This window comes from Triticum urartu, chromosome 7 (genome assembly GCF_003073215.2).
Source record: "Triticum urartu cultivar G1812 chromosome 7, Tu2.1, whole genome shotgun sequence".
NCBI classification, from domain to species: domain Eukaryota; kingdom Viridiplantae; phylum Streptophyta; class Magnoliopsida; order Poales; family Poaceae; genus Triticum; species Triticum urartu.
Genome location: NC_053028.1, coordinates 477,065,170 through 477,087,282, shown reverse-complemented (window position 1 = coordinate 477,087,282; position 22,113 = coordinate 477,065,170). Strand labels below are relative to the sequence as shown.

The 22,113-nt window shown below is 52.5% G+C and overlaps 1 protein-coding gene and 1 non-coding gene across 5 annotated transcripts; both read left to right on the top strand.

Annotated features, from left to right (window-relative positions):
- Positions 1–16,576: 16,576 nt before the first annotated feature.
- LOC125520864 lies at positions 16,577–19,920 on the top strand. Of its 4 annotated transcripts, XR_007288889.1 has the most exons (9): positions 16,577–17,120; positions 17,203–17,302; positions 17,403–17,468; positions 17,609–17,726; positions 18,201–18,292; positions 18,501–18,562; positions 18,725–18,773; positions 18,970–19,066; positions 19,403–19,920. XR_007288889.1 is itself a non-coding variant. In XM_048685905.1 (8 exons), exons 1-8 carry the CDS (start codon positions 16,846–16,848, stop codon positions 19,454–19,456), a joined length of 849 nt encoding a protein of 282 aa, XP_048541862.1. In that variant the 5' UTR covers positions 16,580–16,845; the 3' UTR covers positions 19,457–19,920. The 4 variants fall into 4 exon arrangements, 3 of the variants coding, with proteins under 3 accessions (XP_048541862.1, XP_048541861.1, XP_048541860.1); XM_048685905.1 differs by lacking the exon at positions 18,725–18,773 and having other exon boundaries at positions 16,580–17,120; positions 18,216–18,292; XM_048685904.1 differs by lacking the exon at positions 18,725–18,773 and having other exon boundaries at positions 16,580–17,120; positions 18,204–18,292.
- Positions 19,921–20,622: 702 nt separating this feature from the next.
- Positions 20,623–20,695, top strand: TRNAA-CGC. The gene has a single exon. It is a non-coding gene; the product is annotated as a tRNA-Ala (tRNA).
- The last annotated feature ends 1,418 nt before the right edge of the window (positions 20,696–22,113 follow it).

Here is a 22,113-nt window from a genome sequence, read left to right as displayed (position 1 = left end):
ACACGTCCCTCATGCCTCGGGGGCGATCTCGGGCTGTGAGCCGACTGGACTGTGTTTGCAACCACAAATCTGCTATGGATCCTATTCCGCGACCGAGATACTGTTGTATTCTGCTCCCCCGCTGCTCGAAGGAAAGCCCGGATCTGCACCAAACCTCGACCAACTTCTGATTCCGCTATTCGGGCCGCAACTGCGAGATTCTAGATCGGAGTTCGGTATACCTGAGTCGGAGGCGGAAAAAGTTGACGTCAACTGGACTCGGGGATACGCTGCCGAGCACGCTCGTCGAGTGCGCGCTGGAGGTTCTCCAGTCGAGTGCGCTCAGCCAAGTTGGCCAGGCGTGCCTCCTCCAAGGCCTGGGCCTCAAGCGTTTCACCAACGATAGGAGTGTGAAGCGCATCCATGTTCCAGCGGCGAAGTTCTTCCCTCCACTGCGAAGAGAGGGGTTCGGGGCGATACTCTTCGTGAACACGCGACAGATCGCCGGCCCCATCTCCTCCGTCTTCACGGGTGAAGCTAGGAGGACTGCGTGGTCCATTGACCATCAAAACTTCCGTCGCGGGGTCGCTGCTATCGCACTCGGATGCAGTTTCTACAGAGCCAGTCGACAGGTCGAATAGGCCGTAGAGAGTTTCGTCGGGCTCGATCGCCACGACTTGGGAGTGGCCGACTAGCGAGACACCGCATGCCTCACCCACCGTTGAAGCCTCGATCGACTGGAACATTTGCTCCGGTGGGCTGCAGGGAGTGAGGTCAACACAGGAGCTGACTGATACTGACTCGACGACTACCGGACGCCACGGACACACGCACGAAAGTGCGTTGCCCCGCGGACGGGGAGCGCCTCAGCGTCGAGTGGCGCTTCTTGGAGCCAAGCGGAGTCGTCGGCTACGAATACGAGCGCGCCGAGACGGATCTCGCGGCCCTCGGCCAAACCTCCACCTGAAACCATGTTGACGGGGATTGGAAAAATCGCAACTTCTCCAACAAGTCACTAAGACACCTGCCCCAAGGTGGGCGCCAACTATCGCGGTTCTAAATCTGACAGTAGAATGGGGGTAGGAATGTAGAGGCAAGATCCTAGCTATGGAGGAGTTGTACACGCGATTTTTACGATTTCAGGCCCTTCTCGGAGGAAGTAATAGCCCTACGTCTCGGAGCCCAGAGGCGGTCGACTAGATTATATGCGTGTGAGTTATATGGGGTGCGAACCCTTGTGCATGTGGAGGGGGTGGCTTATATAGAATGCGCCAGGACCCCAGCCAGCCCACGTCACAGAGGGTTTTGTCGGATTTCGGGTTCCGGTAGACCCTTGAGGTTTGAACACTGGGGTGCGCGCAGAGATTTCGCCTCCTACCTTCCTGCACCCCTCCGCCACGCTAGGATCAAAGCTATAGGGAGAACAGCACAAGAGACACAGGGTTTATACTGGTTCGGGCCACCGTTGTGGTGTAATACCCTACTCCAGTGTGTGGTGTATGGATTGCCTCTTGGGCTGATGATGATGAACAATACAAGGAAGAACAGCCTCGCGAGGGTCTGTTCTTGGCTGAGGCGATGAACTGCTGGGAGGAGTTCAGCCACCTTTCTCTCTCTCTCTCCTCTCGTCTTCGTCTTCCCTTCCTCTCTCTTTTTCGTCCCCTTGCTCTGTGGGTGGCTGGTCCTATTTATAGAGGCCCTGGTCCTCTTCCCAAATATTGAGCGGGAAGGGAGCCAACAATGGCGGGCTAATTTGAAGGGGGACAGCAAGTATCAGCTATCCTGACAAAAGTAGTCTTCGCCTGCGCAAAGCTCTGGTGATGACGCCGTCTTGGGCTCCAGGTGACCTCCGTCTCGTAGTCCTCCTGGTCTTGGTCTCGTTGCACCGAAATGGCAACCTTTGCCTGATGCCTCGGTACTCCGCGGCTGCGCTTGCCCCCTTTGCACCAAAGAGGAAAGGAGGACGCTGCGCGGGCTGGCGCCCGCCTGGCGCCCTGGGTCGTCATGGCTTGCGTCACGGGCACCTCGCGAGGTAGCCCGCCTTGATCTCTCCGCCTCCTCGCGAGCCAGCCTAACGAGGCCGTGCCTGAGGAAGCTCCGTGTCGTCCGCCCCGCGAGGCTTGGCCCCTCGCGAGGGTCTTGAGTTTGTATTGGTGAAGATGGGCCGTGCTGGGCCCCCCTTTGAGCCACGCCGCAGGCCGCAGGCAGGCAAGTCTGGGGACCCCCGTTCCCAGAACGCCGACAGTAGCCCCCGGGCCCAAGGCACGCCCGGACTTGGCCGTGCAGGGAGGCAGAAGGGCAAGAGAGAAGCGCCGCGGGCCCTAACAGCCTGCGGCCTTGGGCGTCGCGTGGCGGTTGACTGGACGTGGGTGCCTCAGTAACCGCGCGAGTTGATAAAGGAGTGGCATCCGCCTAGGCCCTGCTTCTTGCTTTCTCCAGTTGCTGCTCAGATCCCCTTTCTTGCGCCTCTCCTTCCTTCCTCCGGGATTTCCAGATCTGCTCTGACCGCGCGGCCTAGGGAGCCATGGAGCCTCGTCAGCCCCCGGCCGCAGCTTGGTACTCGTCTGCCCTGGACTCGCCGAACATGTCGGAGGCGGGCCTTACCCGGTTGCGCCGGATGGCGACGGCGTGGGGCATCGACGGGGAGAAGGTGTTCAAGGCCGGCTCTGCTACCCCTGAGGGTCAAAGGAGCACCTTCTATCCGCTCTTCGTAAGTGCCCTTGTTGCTGGCCTGGTGCCTCCCTTCTCCGAGTTCTTCTTCTCTGTCCTCCGCCATTACAAGCTATAGGCTCTGCATCTCCATCCCAACTCCGTCCTTCTCCTGGCAATCTTTGCTTATTATTGCGAAGCACATGTTGGGGTGCAGCCCTTAGTGGCCTTGTTGCGCCACTACTTCTACCTCCGGACCTCTCATGGGACTGCTTCCGCATGCGCGAGCTTCGTCGCGTCCGGCGGCGCCATTGCCATCTCGAACTCTGGGAAGAGGATTGAGGGCTTCAGGAGCAAGTGGATCTTGGTGGATGCTGGGCGCATCCACCCTCGGCTGATCCTGCCCACGGAGCAGCCCACGAGCTCCAGCGACCGGGGTCGAGCGGAGCTCACAGATCCCCGCATGAAGATGGTGTTGGAGAGGATGGATGCGGATCTGAGGACGACCGACATGGCGGCGGCGACGCTGACTGGCGCGTCGCTGCTGAGGGAGTTCCTGGAGCACCGGCTGGCTCCGCTTCGGCAGTACTCGCTTCCAATGTGGAGGCCTCGTTCGAACCCTGCGGCCTTGGCCGCCGGAGACCTGGCTGCGGTTCTCCAATCTCTGGTCGGGGGCAATGTGTCGAGGCTGGAGGGCGCTCCTACGCCCTTGTTCCTCCGCAACGACTGGGAGCGGGTGGTGAAGTCCATGCCCGTCTTCAACGGGGATGGGCCAGTGCCCCTGGAAGCTCCCGAGGAACCAGTGGACGTGCCCTCCGGCGACTCCAGCGAAGAGGAGGAGGGAGGGGAGCGCGGAAGAGGGCCTGACTCCGAGCCGACTGACGGAGAGTCGAGGGCTCCCCTCCCCCGGTGCAGGTCCCGCGTTCTCTGCCTCTCTCCGAATGATGACGACGAAGACGACGACGAGCAGGACGGCGGGAGCTCGCCCCTGATCTCGAAGAAGGACAGGACCGGGTTGATCTCCCGCGGGTCTCCCCCGGCCCCGGGGCGAACCGCAGACGCACCTTCCGCCTCCAAGCTTCCCGAGGTTGACCCTTCCAGCCGGCTTTCAGGCTTCAAATTTGGCCGGAGGCCGGGCGACGACTCGTAAGCATTCGATTCTTGTCTTTATCTCTTGCTCTGCTTCTGAGGCTTGACGTCCGCATCTTTGGATAGGTTGGCGCCCGCAGCAAAGAAGCCAAAGGGGGCTCCCGAGGTTCCATCCGTGGCGGTGCTTCTGCTCGTGAAGGAAGGTGACCGCGACGCACAGGCTTCTCCTGCCCGGTCGTCCTCGCGAGGTCTGGCTGAGCCGGCTGGGGCGAGCTCAGCCCCCGCGGACCAAGTGGCTCCCAAGGTGCTCTTGCCTGCCGCCGCCACTACAGCTGTCGGGGCGCGGCAGACTCCGCCTCAGGATGCTGCGGCTGCGTTGCCGCCTTCTCCTCCTACTCCACCAGCCGCTATCTCTCCGACTCCTTCTGCCATTCTGGATCATGCTGTTGCTGAGCTGGACCGACTGCGGCAGGATCTTCTTGGCGCCGACCCCCGCTTGGTGGCCGGGCGTTTGGAGCTGGCTTCTGGATGGGTTCGCTCCGACGCCTCGATTCGGGCAGCGCTGGTCCAGGCCTCGACGGCATGCGACGAGGAGAAGCAGGCCACCCTGGAGGCGGAGGCTGCCCGCGATGCAGCCTTGGGGGAGGTGGTCGACGTCCGCGGTCGCTGCAAGGCGCTGGAGGACGAGCTGCAAGGCCTGCGGGATCGGCTCGCGGAAGAGGTCCGCCTTCGCCAAGAGCAGGAAGAAGGCGTGAAGGCTCACGAGGCAGCCGTCGAGGGCCAGGAGGCCAAGCTCAGGAAGCGCCGTGACCGCCTAGGCGCGCTGGAGCAGGAGTTGGGGGCGAGGAAGGCCGAGCTGGACGGCAAGGCCCTGGTTCTTGCCGAGGACCGCGCGGCCTTCACGGAGTTGGAGGCGAAGGCTCGCTCCTCGCTGAGAACACTTTATGACAACGACCTGGAGAGCCCGCTGGCCGGCACCGAGGACGGCCCCTCCAAGCTGCTTCCCTTCCTGGTTCATGCTCTTGAAGATGTCGCCCTTGGCCTTGGTCCCACGGCCAAGGCCGAGGCGCGCGTCCTGTCTTCTGCAGCACTGACGCGGGTCCTCACCCACATCTACCTTCGCGATCCCGGTGTCGACCTCGACAGACTGCTGGAGCCAGTGAGCGTGCCGCTGCTGCTGCCGAGGCCGTGAAGGGTCATGCGGAGGCTCTGCTGGGGAAGTTCCGGGCCTTCAGCACCAAGCCGGAGCAAGGCGCTGCCGACCCCGCTGCTCCGTGAGGCGAACCCGCTCCGCGCTGCTCCCCCGCCGCCAAGTGACTCCATCGTGGCTCCTGTCCTGCTTTTAATTCCTGCACATGTATCATGCCTCGGGGAGGCGTTTAAACTTGTGTTTGATATTGGGATAACAGTGTGGACTGTAATATTTGCTTTCGAATTCCTTTGAAATTTGCGCTTTTCCTTCCTACTTGCTTATGTTCTACACCGGCAGGGCCCGGCCCCGTGTGTACCTCACCCAGCAATAGCCCCGATCGGAAACCAGGACGGGACCAAGGAGTGAGGGGCTATGTGACAAGTTAGGCTCCTGAGTCGTGATGCTCGGGAGTCCCCCTTGGCGCACGAACAGGAAGTAGGGAGGTATGATGTGGGTGGATCCACCATTCTACGTCTGCAGAGCCCGGCCCCGCGCGTACCTCACCCAGCAATAGCCCCGGCCGGAAACCAGGACGGGACCAAGGAGTGAGGGGCTACGTGACCAGTTAGGCTCCTGAGTCGCGATGCTCAGGAGTCCCCCTTGATGCTCAAACGGCCTTCATACCTCGGCTCCGCTCGGGGAGAGGCGCGCGATGAACCAGGCCCGTGGGGACTTGGCTGGGCGGCGTGCGTCTGGGCGTGACCCAGGTGCAGCCCCCGTGCCCAGCCCCCTTGCGCGGCACTCCCGAGGGGAGGCGTTGCGATGAGGCTAGACACTGAGCTCTGGGCTCCCTGAGGTTGATGCGGCCCGGAGGCCACCCTCAGTTGTTTATCACCAGCGCGGAGCATAGCGCTTCCGTATGTGTACGGGCATAGCCGCTCCTCGGCAGTGTTGTCAGCCAGCGCGGAGCATGGTGCTTCCACTGGTACGTGGGAGGGGGGGCCCCCTCCGGGAGGAACCCCCGGGGCGTGTACAGCCCCGCCCTGACACGTGGCTGGCACGGTAGGGCCTGGCGAGGTGTATCTGGGCACCTGTGAGCCAGCGCGGGACTCACGGGGTCCTACCTCTAGGCGGGTTGCGCCTGGCACTGGGCCTTATCTTGTGTTGTGTCCCTGCAAGTTCGGTTAGATGCCTGCACTCTACGTCCTCGGGTCCCGGCCCTCGAGCTGGTCTCAGCCGTCACTGGTATGCCAGGTTGCGATGTCGTGGTCAAGGCCAGAGGGTGAGGGCTGGAGAGCCAGTAAGAGCCCTGAGTCGTGATGCTTAGGTACACCCCCTTTAAAGTGCAAGTGGTCAGCATGGAGAAGAAGAGGCGTCGCGGACCAGCATCAAATAATCAAGCATGGCGGTTCTAACGCATAACCGGAAATGAACGCAAATGGGGTACATGCCGCTGGGCCTGGCACGAGCGGCTTGGGGATCATGCAGCCCGAGGGGCGCCCCCAACAAGATAAGCTAATGACGCGAAATAAAAGGGATACACGCCGCAGGGACGGACCCACGCGGCCTGGGAATAATGCAGCCCTGGGGGCGCTCCCAGCCGGAAGTGAAACTTGAAAGATGTCACCTGATGACGCTGAAGACGAAGGGGTGTTGGTGTAGCCGGCTTGGTGGGCCGTGGAAGCCGATCCTCATGAGCCCCCAGGCCCAGGGGCCTCGGGAGGCTCCGGAGGCACGGGTGGTTCCTCGCGGGCCATCTCCATCTCCGCCAGGGCTGTGGAGCACCTGGCCTCTTGTGCCTCCGTGATGCCCCTCATGAGGCGCTGGTACGCGTCAGCCGCGTTCGGCAAGCCATAAGGCATGCAAACGTAGCTATGGGGTGGACCTCCGCAGCGCCCCACTCGCGAGGGCCAGAGGCGCTCCAGAGAGGCGACTCGGTTCAGCCCTGGTACGTCGATGGAGATGCGCAGCCCGCCATCCTCGCCTGGATGGGGAGCCACTGCTGGTAGGCGGCGGGCGCCTCTCATGACTCTGGACTCCTGTAGCTCCTGAATGGCCTTGCTGACGAACTCCTGTGGGTCTGGATCTCCTTGCCTTGCTCCTTCTTGAGGGAAACGTGCTTCGAAATATGCCTCCATGTGGTGCCCCAGCGCCTCCCTCGTGACCCTGGCTAGGTCGGTGGCCCTCCAGGGGAGAGCCCTCGAGCCCTGCCTGGGGAGGGCGCTGGGCGCGCTTTCCTATGCGATGGAAGGAGGTTCCCCCTGGGCAGGCACGGGCCCAGAGGGGCCTACCTCCTGAGGGGCCAGGCCGGACGATGTCTTCTTCTTCTTGGGGGTGGCCTCGGGAAGCCTCCTGCTTCCGCGATCCGGGTCTTCCAGTGATGCGGCCTAAAAGGCTCGCTCCAGGGAACACACCGCGTCCTTCTCTTCACAGGGCACCGTGATGACTCTGTCGCTTCCTGGCATCTTGAGGACGTTGTAGCCGTGGTGAGTCACGGCCATGAACTTGGCCAGCGCCGGGTACCCGAGGATGGCGTTGTACGGCAGGCGGATGTGAGCGACGTCGAAGTCGATGAGCTTGGTGCGGTAGTTGCCGCGTGCCCCGAAGGTGACAGGGAGGCGGACATGCCCGATCGGGACCGTGGAGCCGTCGGTGATACCGGAGAAGGGCTTGGTTGGCTGAAGCTGGCTGTAGGGCACTTGGAGGTTGTTGAATGTCTCTACGGACAGGACGTTGAGCCCTGCCCCGCCATCGATGAGGGTCTTGGTGACCACCACATTGCTGATGATTGGGGAACAAAGCATCGGGAGGACTCCGGCTGTAGCTGCGCACTTGAGTTGATCTACTGAGCTGAATGTGATGGCGCACGCCGACCACCTGAGAGGGCACGTGGCTTCGAGCCTGGGGAGGACTGCGTTCACTTCGCGGGCGAACTGCTTGAAGATGCGCTGAGAGGCTGGGGCTTGAGCTCCGCCCAGGATGCAGGCGATTGCGCGCGACTCCTGGAAGCCCCCAGCCTCCTCGTCCTGGTGGCGGTCCTCGTTTCTCCTTGGCTGCAGCGGCAGCGGTGGGAGGCCTGTGTTGCCTTGCGGGCAATCCTCGCGAGGATGATCCCTCCAGCCTCCCTCGCGAGGTGGGTCTTGCCAGCGATCCTCGCGAGGTTGGTCGCGCCACCCCTGGTGCGGGCCACGGTCTTCCCAGCGTCCTGCGTTCCTTCCTCCTCCTCGGTCGTATCCTCGGTCACCACGGTCAGGGCGACGGCCGATCCTTCCTTCACGCACGGCTCGGAGTTCTTGGCATTCGCTGGTGTTGTGGGTGTGGAGGTCGTGGTACACGCAGTACCGACTGCCCTTGGGAGGTTCGGCTGATCTCTGCCCCGCTTGGTGTCTGGTTCTGCCGCGAGCACGACAGCCCCCTTGCGCTTCACATTCTTGGCCTTGAGCTTCTTCTCTTCTGGGTCTGCGGCAGGCAGCTCGAGGAGGGAGAGACGCCCCTCCTCAGCCCTGGCGCACTTGTTTGCCAAGTTGAACAGCTCCAAGGAAGTGCACAGGTCTTCATGCATCGCCAGCTCCTCCTTCATCTTGACGTCGCGCACTCCGTCGGAGAAAGCTGAGATGATGGCCTCCTCAGTCACCTTGGGGATCTTGAGGCGTGCGTTGTTGAAGCGCTGGATGTACTTCTGCAGGGTCTCCCCGGGTTGTTGCTTGATGCGGCGCATGTCGCTCACGGCGGGTGGCCGGTCGCGAGTACCTTGGAAGTTGGCGATGAAGCGGGTGCGCATCTCTTCCCAGGAGGAGATTGTGCCTGGAGCCAGGTTCAGGAGCCAGGTGCGGGCCCCGTCCTTGAGCGCCATGGGAAACCAGTTCGCCATGACCTTCTCGTCTCCGTTGGCAGCTTCGATGCCCAGCTCGTAGAGCTGGAGGAACTCCGCAGGGTCGGCCGTGCCGTCGTAGCGAGGAGGCAGGTCCGGCTTGAACTTGCCTGGCCACGCGACGCTGCGCAGCTCGGTGGTGTAGGCGCGGCAGCCTGCTGTGGCCACGGGAGGCCTTGGGTGATGGAGAGCCTGGTCTTGCATGTCCCCACGTGCCGGAGCAGGAGGATGGTCGCGACGTGCTGGAGCAGGGAGCGCCCGGGCAGCTTCTGGCGGGCGAGGGACTTCTTGGCAGCTCTGCTCTTGCCGCGCTGGCACCTGACGGAGCGGGTTCCGCCCAGGGGCCGCGCGCCTTGGTGCCATGGCGTCTTCTTGGGGAGGAGGCGGCCGGGGTGACGCCGGAGCCTCGTCGCCCGCGCGGGGCGGGGTGCGGTGCAGCGGAACGGACGGCGCGGAAGAACCCCCTGCAGCGCGGACGAGCTCGGCGACGCGGTCGAGCCATTCCTCGTAGACGTCGTCAACGGGACGGTAGCGTAGGAGCTCGTTTGCCGCGATGAGTGCAGCCTGAGCCTCCATGGGCGCGCGGAGCACGCGGGACGAAGATCCAGCTGGGGCGAGCGAGGGAGTTGCGGTGCGGCCGTCTTGGCACACGGATGGATGCTGAGACGATGCCTGCTGCTCGTCCCCCGCCGGGCCGGTGGCGGCGTTGACGGCAGGTGACGGGGAACGGCGAGGACGCCCGCCAACAGGGGCTGTCTGGGCGATGCGGGAAGCGAGGGCGGCCCTGCGCTCCGCGCGGGCCCGACGTGCGTCAGACATGAGCGCGATGGTCGGAGGAGAACGGGGCGGTGGAGGACGAATTCCGGCGCACCCCTACCTGGCATGCCAAATGTCGGATTTCGGGTTTCGGCAGACCCTTGAGGTTCGAACACTTGGGTGCGCGCGGAGATTTCGCCTCCTACCTACCTGAACCCCTCCGTCACGCTAGGATCAAAGCTATAGGGAGAACAACACAAGAGACACAAGGTTTATACTGGTTCGGGCCACCGTTGTGGTGTAATACCCTACTCTAGTGTGTGGTGTGTGGATTGCCTCTTGGGCTGATGATGATGAACAATACAAGGAAGAACAGCCTCGCGAGGGTCTGTTCTTGGCTGAGGCGATGAACTGTTGGGAGGAGTTCAGCCACCTTTCTCTCTCTCTCTCTCTCTCTCTCTCTCTCTCTCTCTCTCCTCTCGTCTTCGTCTTCCCTTCCTCTCTCTTTTTCGTCCCCTTGCTCTGTGGGTGGCTGGTCCTATTTATAGAGGCCCTGGTCCTCTTCCCAAATATTGAGCGGGAAGGGAGCCAACAATGGCGGGCTAATTTGAAGGGGGACAACAAGTATCAGCTATCCTGATAAAAGTAGTCTTCGCCTGCGCAAAGCTCTGGTGATGACGCCGTCTTGGGCTCCACGGTGACCTCCGTCTCGTAGTCCTCCTGGTCTTGGTCTCGTTGCACCGAAATGGCAACATTTGCCTGATGCCTCGGTACTCCGCGGCTGCCCTTGCCCCCTTTGCACCAAAGAGGAAAGGAGGACGCTGCGCGGGCTAGCGCCCGCCTGGCGCCCTGGGTCGTCATGGCTTGCGTCACGGGAACCTCGCGAGGTACCCCGCCTTGATCTCTCCGCCTCCTCGTGAGCCAGCCTGACGAGGCCGTGCCTGAGGAAGCTCCGTGTCGTCCGCCCCGCGAGGCTTGGCCCCTCACGAGGGTCTTGAGTTTGTATTGGTGAAGATGGGCCGTGCTGGGCCCCCCTTTGAGCCATGCCGCAGGCCGCAGGCAGGCAAGTCTGGGGACCCCCGTTCCCAGAACGCCGATAGGTTTAAGGTACATTGAAGAGAGAACGTTACTGGTAACGCCCACACTAAAGTGCTATAAACGACAATTAAGCCTATAAGTAAATGCATGACCGTTGCTCATGCAGAGTGGCTTTAGCTCTTCTGTCCGTCGAGTGACTTCTGCGACGGTTGAGTGACATTGATTCTTCCGAGTGGAATGTCTCTGGTCAAGTGGATGATGGTACCCTTTGAATGATCCTGGCTTTAGGGTGATGTCCTAGGGGAGGATGTCTAGGTCAGGTCTATGACCCTACCCTAGGTACATAGCTTCACCAGTGATCCAATATCACATTGAGTCTATAGGAAAAGCCAATACTATCAAGGAGGGATGAGGTGTTGCTTAATGAGGCTCTTGCTCAAAATGCTTAGTGATATGCTCAAAAGCCCTCAACTACTTTCTCACATCCACATATGACCTAAACCAAAAGTCAAACTCGGCCCTACCGATTCTTTCTATCGACGCCACCGAGTTCAGATGTTATAGCCACTGCCACAAACCCTAGGCAAATCGGTCTCACCAATAGGGATCTCGGTCTCACCGATATGGGATTGCAATCTCTCTGTATGGATTTATTACCAAAATCGGTCTCACCGAGTTTGCGTAATCGGTCCTACCGAGATTGCAATGTAAACTCTCTGTTTCCTTTTCATAACAGTTCGGTCTCACCGAAATGAGCGAATCGGTCCCACCGAGTTTACCTGACCAACTCTCTGGTTAGCTTATTACCAAAATCGTTCTCACCGAGTTTGTGTAATCGGTCTCACCGAGATTACGTTATGCCCTAACCCTAACCATATCGGTCCTACCGAGTTGCATGTCGGTCCCACCGAAAATCCTAACGGTCACTAGATTTGCTGAATCGGTCCGACTGAGTTTATCAATTCGGTCCCACCGAGATTGGCAAGTTGTGTGTAACGGTTAGATTTTGTGTGGAGGCTATATATACCCCTCCACCTCCTCTTCATTCGTGGAGAGAGCTATCAGAACGAACCTACATTTCCAACTTACCTTTTCTGAGAGAGAACCACCTACACTTGTGTTGAGGCCAAGATATTCCATTCTTACCATATGAATGTTGATCTCTAGCCTTCCCAAGTTGCTTTCCACTCAAATCTTCTTTCCACCAAATCCATATCCTGTGAGAGAGAGTTGAGTGTTGGGGAGACTATCATTTGAAGCACAAGAGCAAGGAGTTCATCATCAACACACCATTTGTTACTTCTTGGAGAGTGGTGTCTCCTAGATTGGCTAGGTGTCACTTGGGAGCCTCCGACAAGATTGTGGAGTTGAACCAAGGAGTTTGTAAGGGCAAGGAGACCGCCTACTTCGTGAAGATCTACCGCTAGTGAGGCAAGTCCTTCGTGGGCGACGGCCATGGTGGGATAGACAAGGTTGCTTCTTCATGGACCCTTCGTGGGTGGAGCCCTCCGTGGACTCGCGCAGCCGTTACCCTTCGTGGGTTGAAGTCTCCATCAACGTGGATGTACGATAGCACCACCTATCGGAACCACGTCTCAAAAATCTTTGTGCCTCCAAATTGCGTTTGCACACTCTAATCCCATCCTTTTACATCCTTGCAAGTTGCATGCTTTACTTTCCGCTGCTCATATACTCTTTGCATGCTTACTTGATATGTATTGTGTTTGTTAAACTTGTGCCAAAACTCCACTTCAACTTAAAGAAATTAAAAACTGCAACTTTTGGTACTTAGTGTCTAATCACCCCCTCTAGACACCTCTTCTCGATCCTTTCACCCTTCTCCTTGTGGGAGTAGGAAAGGGGGGGCGGGCGAATCCTACTTGGAGTAGGACTCCCCCCCTTGGGCGCGCCACCCCTGGCCGGCCTCCTCCTCCCTTCCTCCTTTATATACGTGGGGAGGGGGGCACCCTAGAACATAGAAGTTGATCTTTTAGCCATGTGCAGTGCCCCCCTCCACAGTTACACACCTCGGTCATATCGTCGTAGTGCTTAGGCGAAGCCCTGCACCGGTGAACTTCATCATCACCGTCACCACGCCGTCGTGCTGACGAAACTCTCCCTCGGCCTCAACTGGATCAAGAGTTCGAGGGACGTCATCGAGTTGAACGTGTGCTGATCACGGAGGTGGCATGTGTTTGATACTTGGATCGATTGGATTGCGAAGACGTTTGACTACATCAACCGCGTTACTAAACGCTTCCGCTTTCGGTCTACGAGGGTACGTGGACACACTCTCCCCGCTCGTTGCTATGCTTCTCCTAGATATATCTTGCGTGATCGTAGGATTTTTTTTGAAATACTATGTTCCCCAACACCCCTATGACGCACCCCTCCTTGGCCGGCCTCCTCCTTCCCACTCCTTTATATACATGGGCAGGGGGGGCACCCCAAAGTACAACAGACAATCTCTTAGCCGTGTGTGGTGCCCCCTCCATAGTTCAACACCTCGGTCATATCGTTGTAGTGCTTAGGTGAAGCTCCTGCGCCGATAACTTCATCATCACTGTCGCCACGCCGTCGTGCTGACGGAGCTCTCCCTCGTCCTCAACTAGATCAAGAGTTCGAGGGACGTCATCGTGCTAAACGTGTGTTGAACACAGAGGTGCCGTACGTTCGGTACAAGGATCGGTTGGATCGTGAAGATGTTCGACTACATCAACCGCGTTACTAAACGCTTTCGCTTTCGGTCTACGAGGGTACGTGGACACACTCTCCCGTCTCGTTGCTATGCATCTGCTAGATAGATCTTGTGTGATCGTAGGCATTTTTTTGAATTACTACGTTCCCCAACACATGGGTCAAACATCTCGTGTACACTGGGTCTGTAGTAAGTTTTCCACTCGACCTAGTAGGCATGGGGTCAGGAGACATGTGCGCACGGGATGTACACAGAGATTTTTTTGGACCCTGTGGGCATGGGGTAGGTAGACCATGGGCACCTAGGAGGAGGGTATTGAGTTTAGTTTCTTTGTGATGTATGTATGATGGGTAATGTATATGTTTTGCATGATCTCATGCTTTTATTGAAGCACCTTGACTCCTCTTAATAGTGCACTTGTCCTATGACTTAAAAGAAACCAAAGCACAAGTCATCAGAAAACTACATTTTTTCCTTTTTTAAGGGAGGGGTCAACCATCTCCATATAATAATCCTTGAGAAACCAATGACGAAATAAAATTAGTAATCGTCATTAGTTTCACTAACTATATTATTATCACACCAAAATATTATTATGGACTAGATGAACTTTCAACGTCCATGGTTGTCAAGCATCAGTGAGACATGCCAACAATACCCGATCGTCATTGTTGTAGGCCAGCTAACGGTGTCCTGGATTAGGGGATGCACACCACGTCGACCTGCTATTTATGGGCCGGGACGACGACCCATCGACAATTGAAGAATGGGCCGCACCTTCCCTGGCCCTCAGCGTAATCAAGATAGAGTTCTCTGAAGACTTGACGTACACTTCAAGGCGTACTTTAATGATCGACAGAGACACAATTTCAAGGTTTAGAGGTTAGAACTCATTGATACGATCTCGAGGTAGATCATATTGTACTTTGTACCCTATCCATAGTCAATATAATAAGAGTAGGACATAGGGTCTTACCTCTTCGAGAGTGCTCGAACCTGAGTAAAAATACCATGTCCCTATTCTTCCTGTTGCCATCGTGCCAAGATCACCAGCTTGGAACCCCCTACCCGAGATCCGTCGGTTTTAGCACTGACATGAGCCTTCTCCATCCTACTCATCCTCTACTTGTGACGCCGCAAGACCATGGAACTAGTGACCACTCTTCAGTTCTTTAAACTCGGTCCATTTTTCATCAAAAACCTTTAATTAAACTCAAAATATTGCATTCTTTAGATGTTTATTCCGCCTAGAAAACACAGAGACGAACCACAACAGTTTTGGTATCTGTAAAAAACACCGTTTAGGGAATGTTAGGCCAAAAAATATCTCTCTCCAACAATTCCCTAAATGCGCAATTTTTTGCAGGATTCCATAAATTCTCCGAACTTCCCCTCTATCTATGGGAAGAAGTGTCTTCGCATAAACTTTTGTGGGAGTCAACCGCCGAAGATTTAGGACGCTCACCTTGTCTTGCTGCCCCGCGCCCCCTCGCCGGTTCGGCGCCTCCTTGTACCATGCTGGCGCCCCTCGAAAAAGCCATCCGCTTCCCCGACGAGGCGTCAGAACTCCAGTCGCGTCCCTGCGGTGATACCCTCCACTCAGACGCTCCTCAGATGCGTCTCAGGTCAATTTCGTCCCCAAGGTATTCGACAAATTTCCTCAACCAATTTTTTGATGTCCCAAAGAATTCACGTTGAGATTGTGTGTGCTCACATTGTACGCCATCGCTTGCATTGCAAATGAACTCTCTCGTTGAGTTCTTCTCAAGGACTCATCCTCGATGAGAATGAAGAACTTGAAATGATGGTTGCTATATATGTAGGCACGATGTCAAACAAGAAACCGAAGTGGGGAGGTTCAGTGCCTGTGCATCTTGTACTCCGTCGAACAATCAAGCCAATCATGACAAGCTAATGGATGACTATTTGGGAGAGAAACCGGTGTACGGTTTTAAAACTTTTAGGAGAAGGTTCTGAATGTCAATGGGTTTGTTCTTCCGCATTGCCCATGGCACGGAAGATCATTTCTTGTACTTTGTGTAAAGAAGAAATGCAGTTGGTCAATAAGGTCACAATACTTTGAAGAAGGTTTCAGCGGCAATGGGCATGCTTGGATATGGTTGTCTAGCTGATTCTACTGATGATGGGATCGAAATGGCAGAGAGCACTTGTATTAAGAGTTTGAAGAAATTTGAGAAGCCTATCATTTTCAGAGAAGAATATCTTTGAGCTCCAAATGAATAGGACACTGCAAGACTTCATATGGGTGCATCAAAGGGCTTTCTGGTATGCTTGGAAGCACCGAAAGCATGCATTGGAAGTGAAAGAATTATTCTACAACACTGCATCCACAATTCAAAGGGAAAGGTAAAGATACAGCCATAATTCTATAAGTCGTGGCATCATATGACCTTTGGATTTGGCTGTCATATTTTGGATTGCAAGGATCTAACAAATGGACTGAATGTTTTGCAAATGTCTCATCTGTTTGCAAGGCTTTTTGTTGGAGAGACACCGTCGATGAATTTTGAAATCAATGCGCCTCAATACAACATGGGCTGTTATCTTGCTAATGACATATATGCGGCACGGTCTATTTTTGTGAAGACAACGTCAAATCCTTAAGGTAAGAATAATTTTCACTTTGCGAGGCGTCAAGAAGCATGTAGAAAGGATGCCAATAGGGCAATTTGAGGTTCTACAAGCTCACTTTGCCATTTTTTCCTGATCCTGCACGATTCTGACACCAAAAAGATCTGTGACGCATCATGATTGTGCGCGTGATTTCTGATACCAAAAGGGTTTATGACGCATCATGACCGTGTGCATGATCTTGCATAATATGATCATAGATGACAAGCGAAAATAGTGATCAGACTATCTCTATGAGAATAAGGGCCATGAACAACCATGATCTAGTTTTTTTTTGCGGGGTAACAACCATGATCTAGTTGACCACTTGTGGCCGATTCATGGTGAATAAACTTCCTTCACATTATTTCTACTTGCAATTATTTGGACCATTCTCGTTTCAAAAAATATATGATTTGGGCCATTTGTTATGTTTGAATTCAAATTTAAATTTCAAATCAAATTTATAAATTATGGATTTGAAATGATTATCAAGTATGTATGCCTGATATAAAATGTTTGAATTATTATGTTGATACTATAGACATGCATGTGACATCTGTATGTTTGTTTAGTGAAAAATAGAAGAAAAAAGAACAGATTTTGAGGAAGATGCTTACATGAACTGAGAAAGACCTCTTACAACTTCCTCTAAATTACGTAAATTATACGAACACCCGGTAAAATTGCTTAAAAAAGAAGTGTTGGGAATGCTTAAAAAAAGAAGCGAAAGGGTGTGCTAGTCTAGTAGCGTGGACAGCCGCAGCCGCAGCCGCAGGAGTGTTCTCCTCGTCTCATCTGAAGTCCGTTCCGCCTCCGCCCCCGGCTCCGGCTGCTGCTCGCCGGGGAATTCCAGAATCGTATCCTCGTGCCCGCAAACCGTAGGTACCATTGCCCACAGAGCAGGCCTTCCCTACTCCTCTAAGGCTGCATTACCTCTACGAAATGCCATGGCCTTCCTAGCCTCCTAGCTAGGGTTTGCTGTGCCTCCCGCCGTCGCCGATGTTCGAGGAGATGGCCGCCGATTCCAGCATGGGCATGGGGATGGGCTTCCACCAGGGGGCCTCCTCCTTGCACCACCACCACCATAACATGCTCTCCTTTCAATCCAATCCCGACTCCGCCCCCGCCCCCGCGCCCCCTGCCCCTCCCGTCTTCCTCCCCTCCCCCAACGCTCCCGTGCTCCAGGGGGCGTCGCCCAAGTACAAGTTCGTCACCGGCTCACCCTCCGACTGGACCCCCTATGAGCTCTCCATATTCCAGGAGGGCCTAGCCAGGTTCAACCCCAATCCCTCCTCATCGCTGTTTTGCTACCACGCGGGCACTGGTTGACTTATACTGTACTAATGTCAACACCAGGTATGCTCGTGAGCCCACCATTATGAAATACATCAAGATTGCTGCTATGCTGCCCACTAAGACCATCAGGGACGTCGCGTTAAGATGCCGGTGGACTGCTGTAAGTGTTCTTTCCCCTGTTGCAAACACAGTAGTTGTGTACAAGCAGAGAGAACAGAGGGGTCCTTTCCTATTTTGTTGATGTGCTATTCCCATTCCAGGGAAAGGAGAGTAGGAGGAGGAAACCTGATGAATTCTATGCAGGGAAAAGGATAAGGGACTTGAAGGTAGTCTCATTTAATGATTGGTTCATTTGGATACTTACTCTGGTTGTTGTAGATTCGAACCTTTCGCAGATCCTTTAGCTTGTCTCAGCAGTATTAATCTTGTTTTTTCCGATAATGAAGTTCCCTGGACATCGCTGCAGGAGAAAATGGTTGTTTCTACCTCACTAGCTAATTTTCAGATGGCACCTCCAAATAATTTAGTCCCCTTCTCGATGTCGATGCATCATCCAGGTCAGAATAGCCTGGCTGCAAATGAAGGTTGGTCCCAAATATTTTCATTATTGATGCTTGAGTAATGGCCAAATGTTGTTTCCTCACTTCAAATGTGCGCAAAGCTTTGTCCGACATCTTTAAAATCCTATTTTGTGGTTGAAGTTGATTGAAGACTAATTTCTTGAGATTGTCAGTTATGGTTAATTACATGGAGATAATTCCTTCCCTTTTTTGTGGTCAAACCATAGATACCTGTATCACTTGGAGTTTAATGCTTAGTGTCACTTCCAGTGAGCACATGGAAGCTGATGAGTTTAAAGAACTAAATGCAGTCTTAAGTTTGTGTACCCGGGTCTGCTAGTGTGATTTGCTGCACTACATAATAGAAATGTGATTATAACTCTTCCTAGATATGATGAATTGATGACTATTAAACAATGTTTTCCTTGTGTGATTTCATGGACCTATTTCATTTTCGCTTACTTCTCCTAATAATTTTCATATGTTAATGTTCTCAAGCAGTCCCTGTTTTAGATAATGCAACTCAGCATCTTCTGGAGGAAAATAACCAGTTACTCAATCAGATCTCTGCAAATATTGAAACTTTCAAGGTTTGCATGATTTACCTTTTGTCTCTTATCACTGGGCATATTTTACCAAATGGGTATTGGGCAGTGGACACTTTTTATTAGGGGCATCCATCCACAGATGGAACATGTAAATGAAAATTTACATTTTCATGCAGCACATATTAATTCAAAGCTACACATGAAAGCTTGAGCTGTGCTAATTGTGTCTGAAATTCCAAATTTCCTATAGCTGGGGGAGAACATGGATCTCTTTCTACGTACGAATAACAATATTCGAACAATTTTGAAAAGGTATGACATTGTTATCTGTTGCATTTTTCTTGTATTTCATTTATTTCCTGTATGCTACTTTAATTGCACACACATGGCATATGCATAGGATTTATATGTTTGGGTTTTTGTCATCTACTTTAATTCAGTTTGTTCGAGTAATTTCTTTATAAGAATATGTAGGATCTTGCATGGCAGCTATCAGATCAAAGGAGCTGTAAATATGAACCGAGTGAGTGATGACACCACTTGTGTATGTTAATCTTTAGCTGAGGACATTCCTGTCATTTATTTTTGTCATCAGAGGAGTCCTCGTCTCATAAATTAAAGTAGTGAGATGCAAGACAGAGCATGATTTGTACAGTTTATGCCAATATGCTATCTGTCCTTGTTGAAGTTTGCTCACTTAATATAAATCTATGCTGTAGAATGAGTGAGACGCCTGGTGTCATGGGTCAGATGCGTCCCTTGCCAAAACCTGTAAATGAAGGCCAACTAAATTCACTTCTTCAACTGGATAGAGTGGTAAGTTCAAAACTTGTGGTTTGTAGGATTCATACATGATCTCACCAAGATTTGTAATAACACTGCATGTTAAAATGTGAAATATGTGAGTTAGTTATTGGCAGGCTCTAACATAGCAGAAATCTAACATCTGTACCAATGTTTTGAATATATACATTATTACTATGCATCTTCATAATTAGTGATACGAAACCTGCCAACAAATAGGAAATGCTTCAAGAAAAACTTTAATGCATTGGTCACTTCATAGTGTTGCTCCGGTGTCATGGTGCAGTATTTGATTATTTTTTGGTAATTGCGATAATATGATTTTGGTTTTGTTGTGTTCTCCTGAAGGTTGCCTCTTATGGTGATATACTACATAACACTCATATGAAGGATGAAGCATGAAGTTAATGTAAGATAAATTGGGGGCGATGAGACATAACCATCCTGTAGCGAAAAAGATGACATGAGCTTTTGCCTGATCTGTACAAATGCCACGAAGAAGACCTACAATGTAGAATTAGATGTTATACTGACCAAGGCGGCATGGAATAAGTAATGATGCCTTCGAGGGATGTGTTGTTTCCTTTTTTGGTGCGAACTAATTGCTTCGGCTGCTGGCTGTCGATCCTTGATTCTTGGGAAAGTGAAGGGAATGTAAAACGGGACGAGGTGAGGGTGTGGTTTATCATCCTTTTGTGTTGTAATGAGAGCTGACTTGATTCAGATGGCTGTAAATATCGGGTGTGGTCGTCGCATGGGACGTTTTACTTGTCTGATGATGATGTTCAAACAAGAAGATATCGTTCTACTGTTCTCATTGTACAACAATTGATTCTTAAGTTTGGCTTACTTATTTGAGTACTGTATTCCGGCTTGTGTTTGTGTTGCCGGGAATTGGGCAGAATGATGATATCAATGGTATGGGGTTGAAACTGTTGTATACTTCCTCAGTCCCAAAATTCTTGTCTTAGATTTATCTAAATACGAATGTATCTAGTCACGTTTAGTGTTAGATACATCCACATGTAAAACAAATCTAAGACAAGAATCTTAGGACAGAGGTAATATTTGTTTGGATAGTTGTAGGGGTGAAACTGCTATGTATTTTGGTTTGATAGTTTTTTTTTGAACGGATTTGGTTGGATGGTTGTAGGGGTGAAACTGTTGTGTATTGGGTTGGATAGTGCTGGAACTGTATCCTGTTTTACGTTTATTTATCTTTTGTATTCAAAGGTAGGATAGAAGATTTAAATGATGGATATGTTGAATTATGTCAGATTTAGACATTGTACAGTAATAATGGATATAAGAAAGATGATTAATACACTGCCGAATATTAGCAATTCCACATCCTTACATGCAGACTCTGATTTGAAACTGATTGTGTTTGGATGTCAAATCCTTCACCGTCTGATCGTGTTGGAAATTAGCTTAACCACTTTCACCCTCAGTGTCATGCTCTTAACACGCTCAGATAGAGATGTGGAATTGCTAATGCTAAGAAGTGTTGGTGGCAAACCTGATAATATTAATAATTATTAAGAAGTGAACAAATGATCTGACACAAAGGGGGTGTAGCTCATATGGTAGAGCGCTCGCTTCGCATGCGAGAGGCACGGGGTTCGATTCCCCGCACCTCCAATCCTTTTTTATCCCCTCTTATCTGCTTCAAATTGTGCAGCATTTATAATATCCATGAGCTTTCTATTATTTTTAAACAGACTAGCATCAAAATTTTGAAATCACAACGTGTTTAACTTTAAATTAGGCACCAAGTTAAATAGTGCTCCATCTGTAGGACAAAAAGGCATAGAGTTTGTCCCTATGAATACATAAATTGCACAAATCGAATACTTCATGTGTGTATTCCTATCTACAGACATGAGAAAGTAACACCGGGTTAGTATATCCCCTCTTATCTGCTTCAAATTATGCAGCATTTATAATATCCATGAGCTTTCTATTATTTTTAAACAGACTAGCATCAAAATTTTGAAATCACAACGTGTTTAACTTTAAATTAGGCACCAAGTTAAATAGTGCTCCATCTGTAGGACAAAAAGGCATAGAGTTTGTCCCTATGAATACATAAATTGCACAAATCGAATACTTCATGTGTGTATTCCTATCTACAGACATGAGAAAGTAACACCGGGTTAGTAATTTTTTCAACACCTATATCATTTTTCTTTACACATAGCACCATAATCTTTTTTTTTGAGTTGTCATAATATGAGTGACATGTCACCTCAGCTGGGCCGCGTAATTATTTTCCGTGAAATTTCTTTGCCAAGACACCAGTACATCACAAACCTGCAAAGTGAAGCCGTGAAGCTTCTCGATCCGGGAACCAGGAAGGGCGATCACGAGAGTGCGCTGACACGACAAGTGGTCCAGGCGTCCAGAGCCTTTTGTAACCGTGAAAACGATTTGCAGTCGGGATCAAACAAGATACGGCTTGGCATCTTCAGCTAAGACATGCGCCACATGATTTTGTCCCGGGAAAAAGACGGACAGTTACTGACACGCACACATGTCTTTGAGAATGGTTGCAGGACATGGACGGTGTAAAAGGACACGCTCACGAGTTCAACAGCGTCCGAGATAACCAGATTGGTTGGTTGATCGCGTAAAGAAAATCACAGGGCCCCAGAGATTCCAAGGAATGCTGGGCTGGTTACCGCTGGAGAGATATCATTAGAGTATTGCCCGAAAAGCCTTCGTACTTTGCCGGTGCAGGATTCACGGGAACAGGTGAATGAACGGAACAAGAACAGGTGAACGAGCTGCGTGCATACGTATGTATTCAACGAAATGCTTTAGACGGCTCACGAGTTGTGTTAGCGAAAGAGTTCGATGAAAAGGACATGCTCACGAGTTCACAAGAACCGAAACTAGGGGCTAAGCAGATGATGACCGGTTGTTTGATTTATTTATTCTTTTGCTTTCACTTGATTTCCTTCGAGCGGGTGGTCTCTGATCTCAGTGGGGTAGAAATGATTGTTGAAATATATTGCCCGCGAGCTCGATTTTTTAGGAGAATCCCCCGCCAGCTTTCA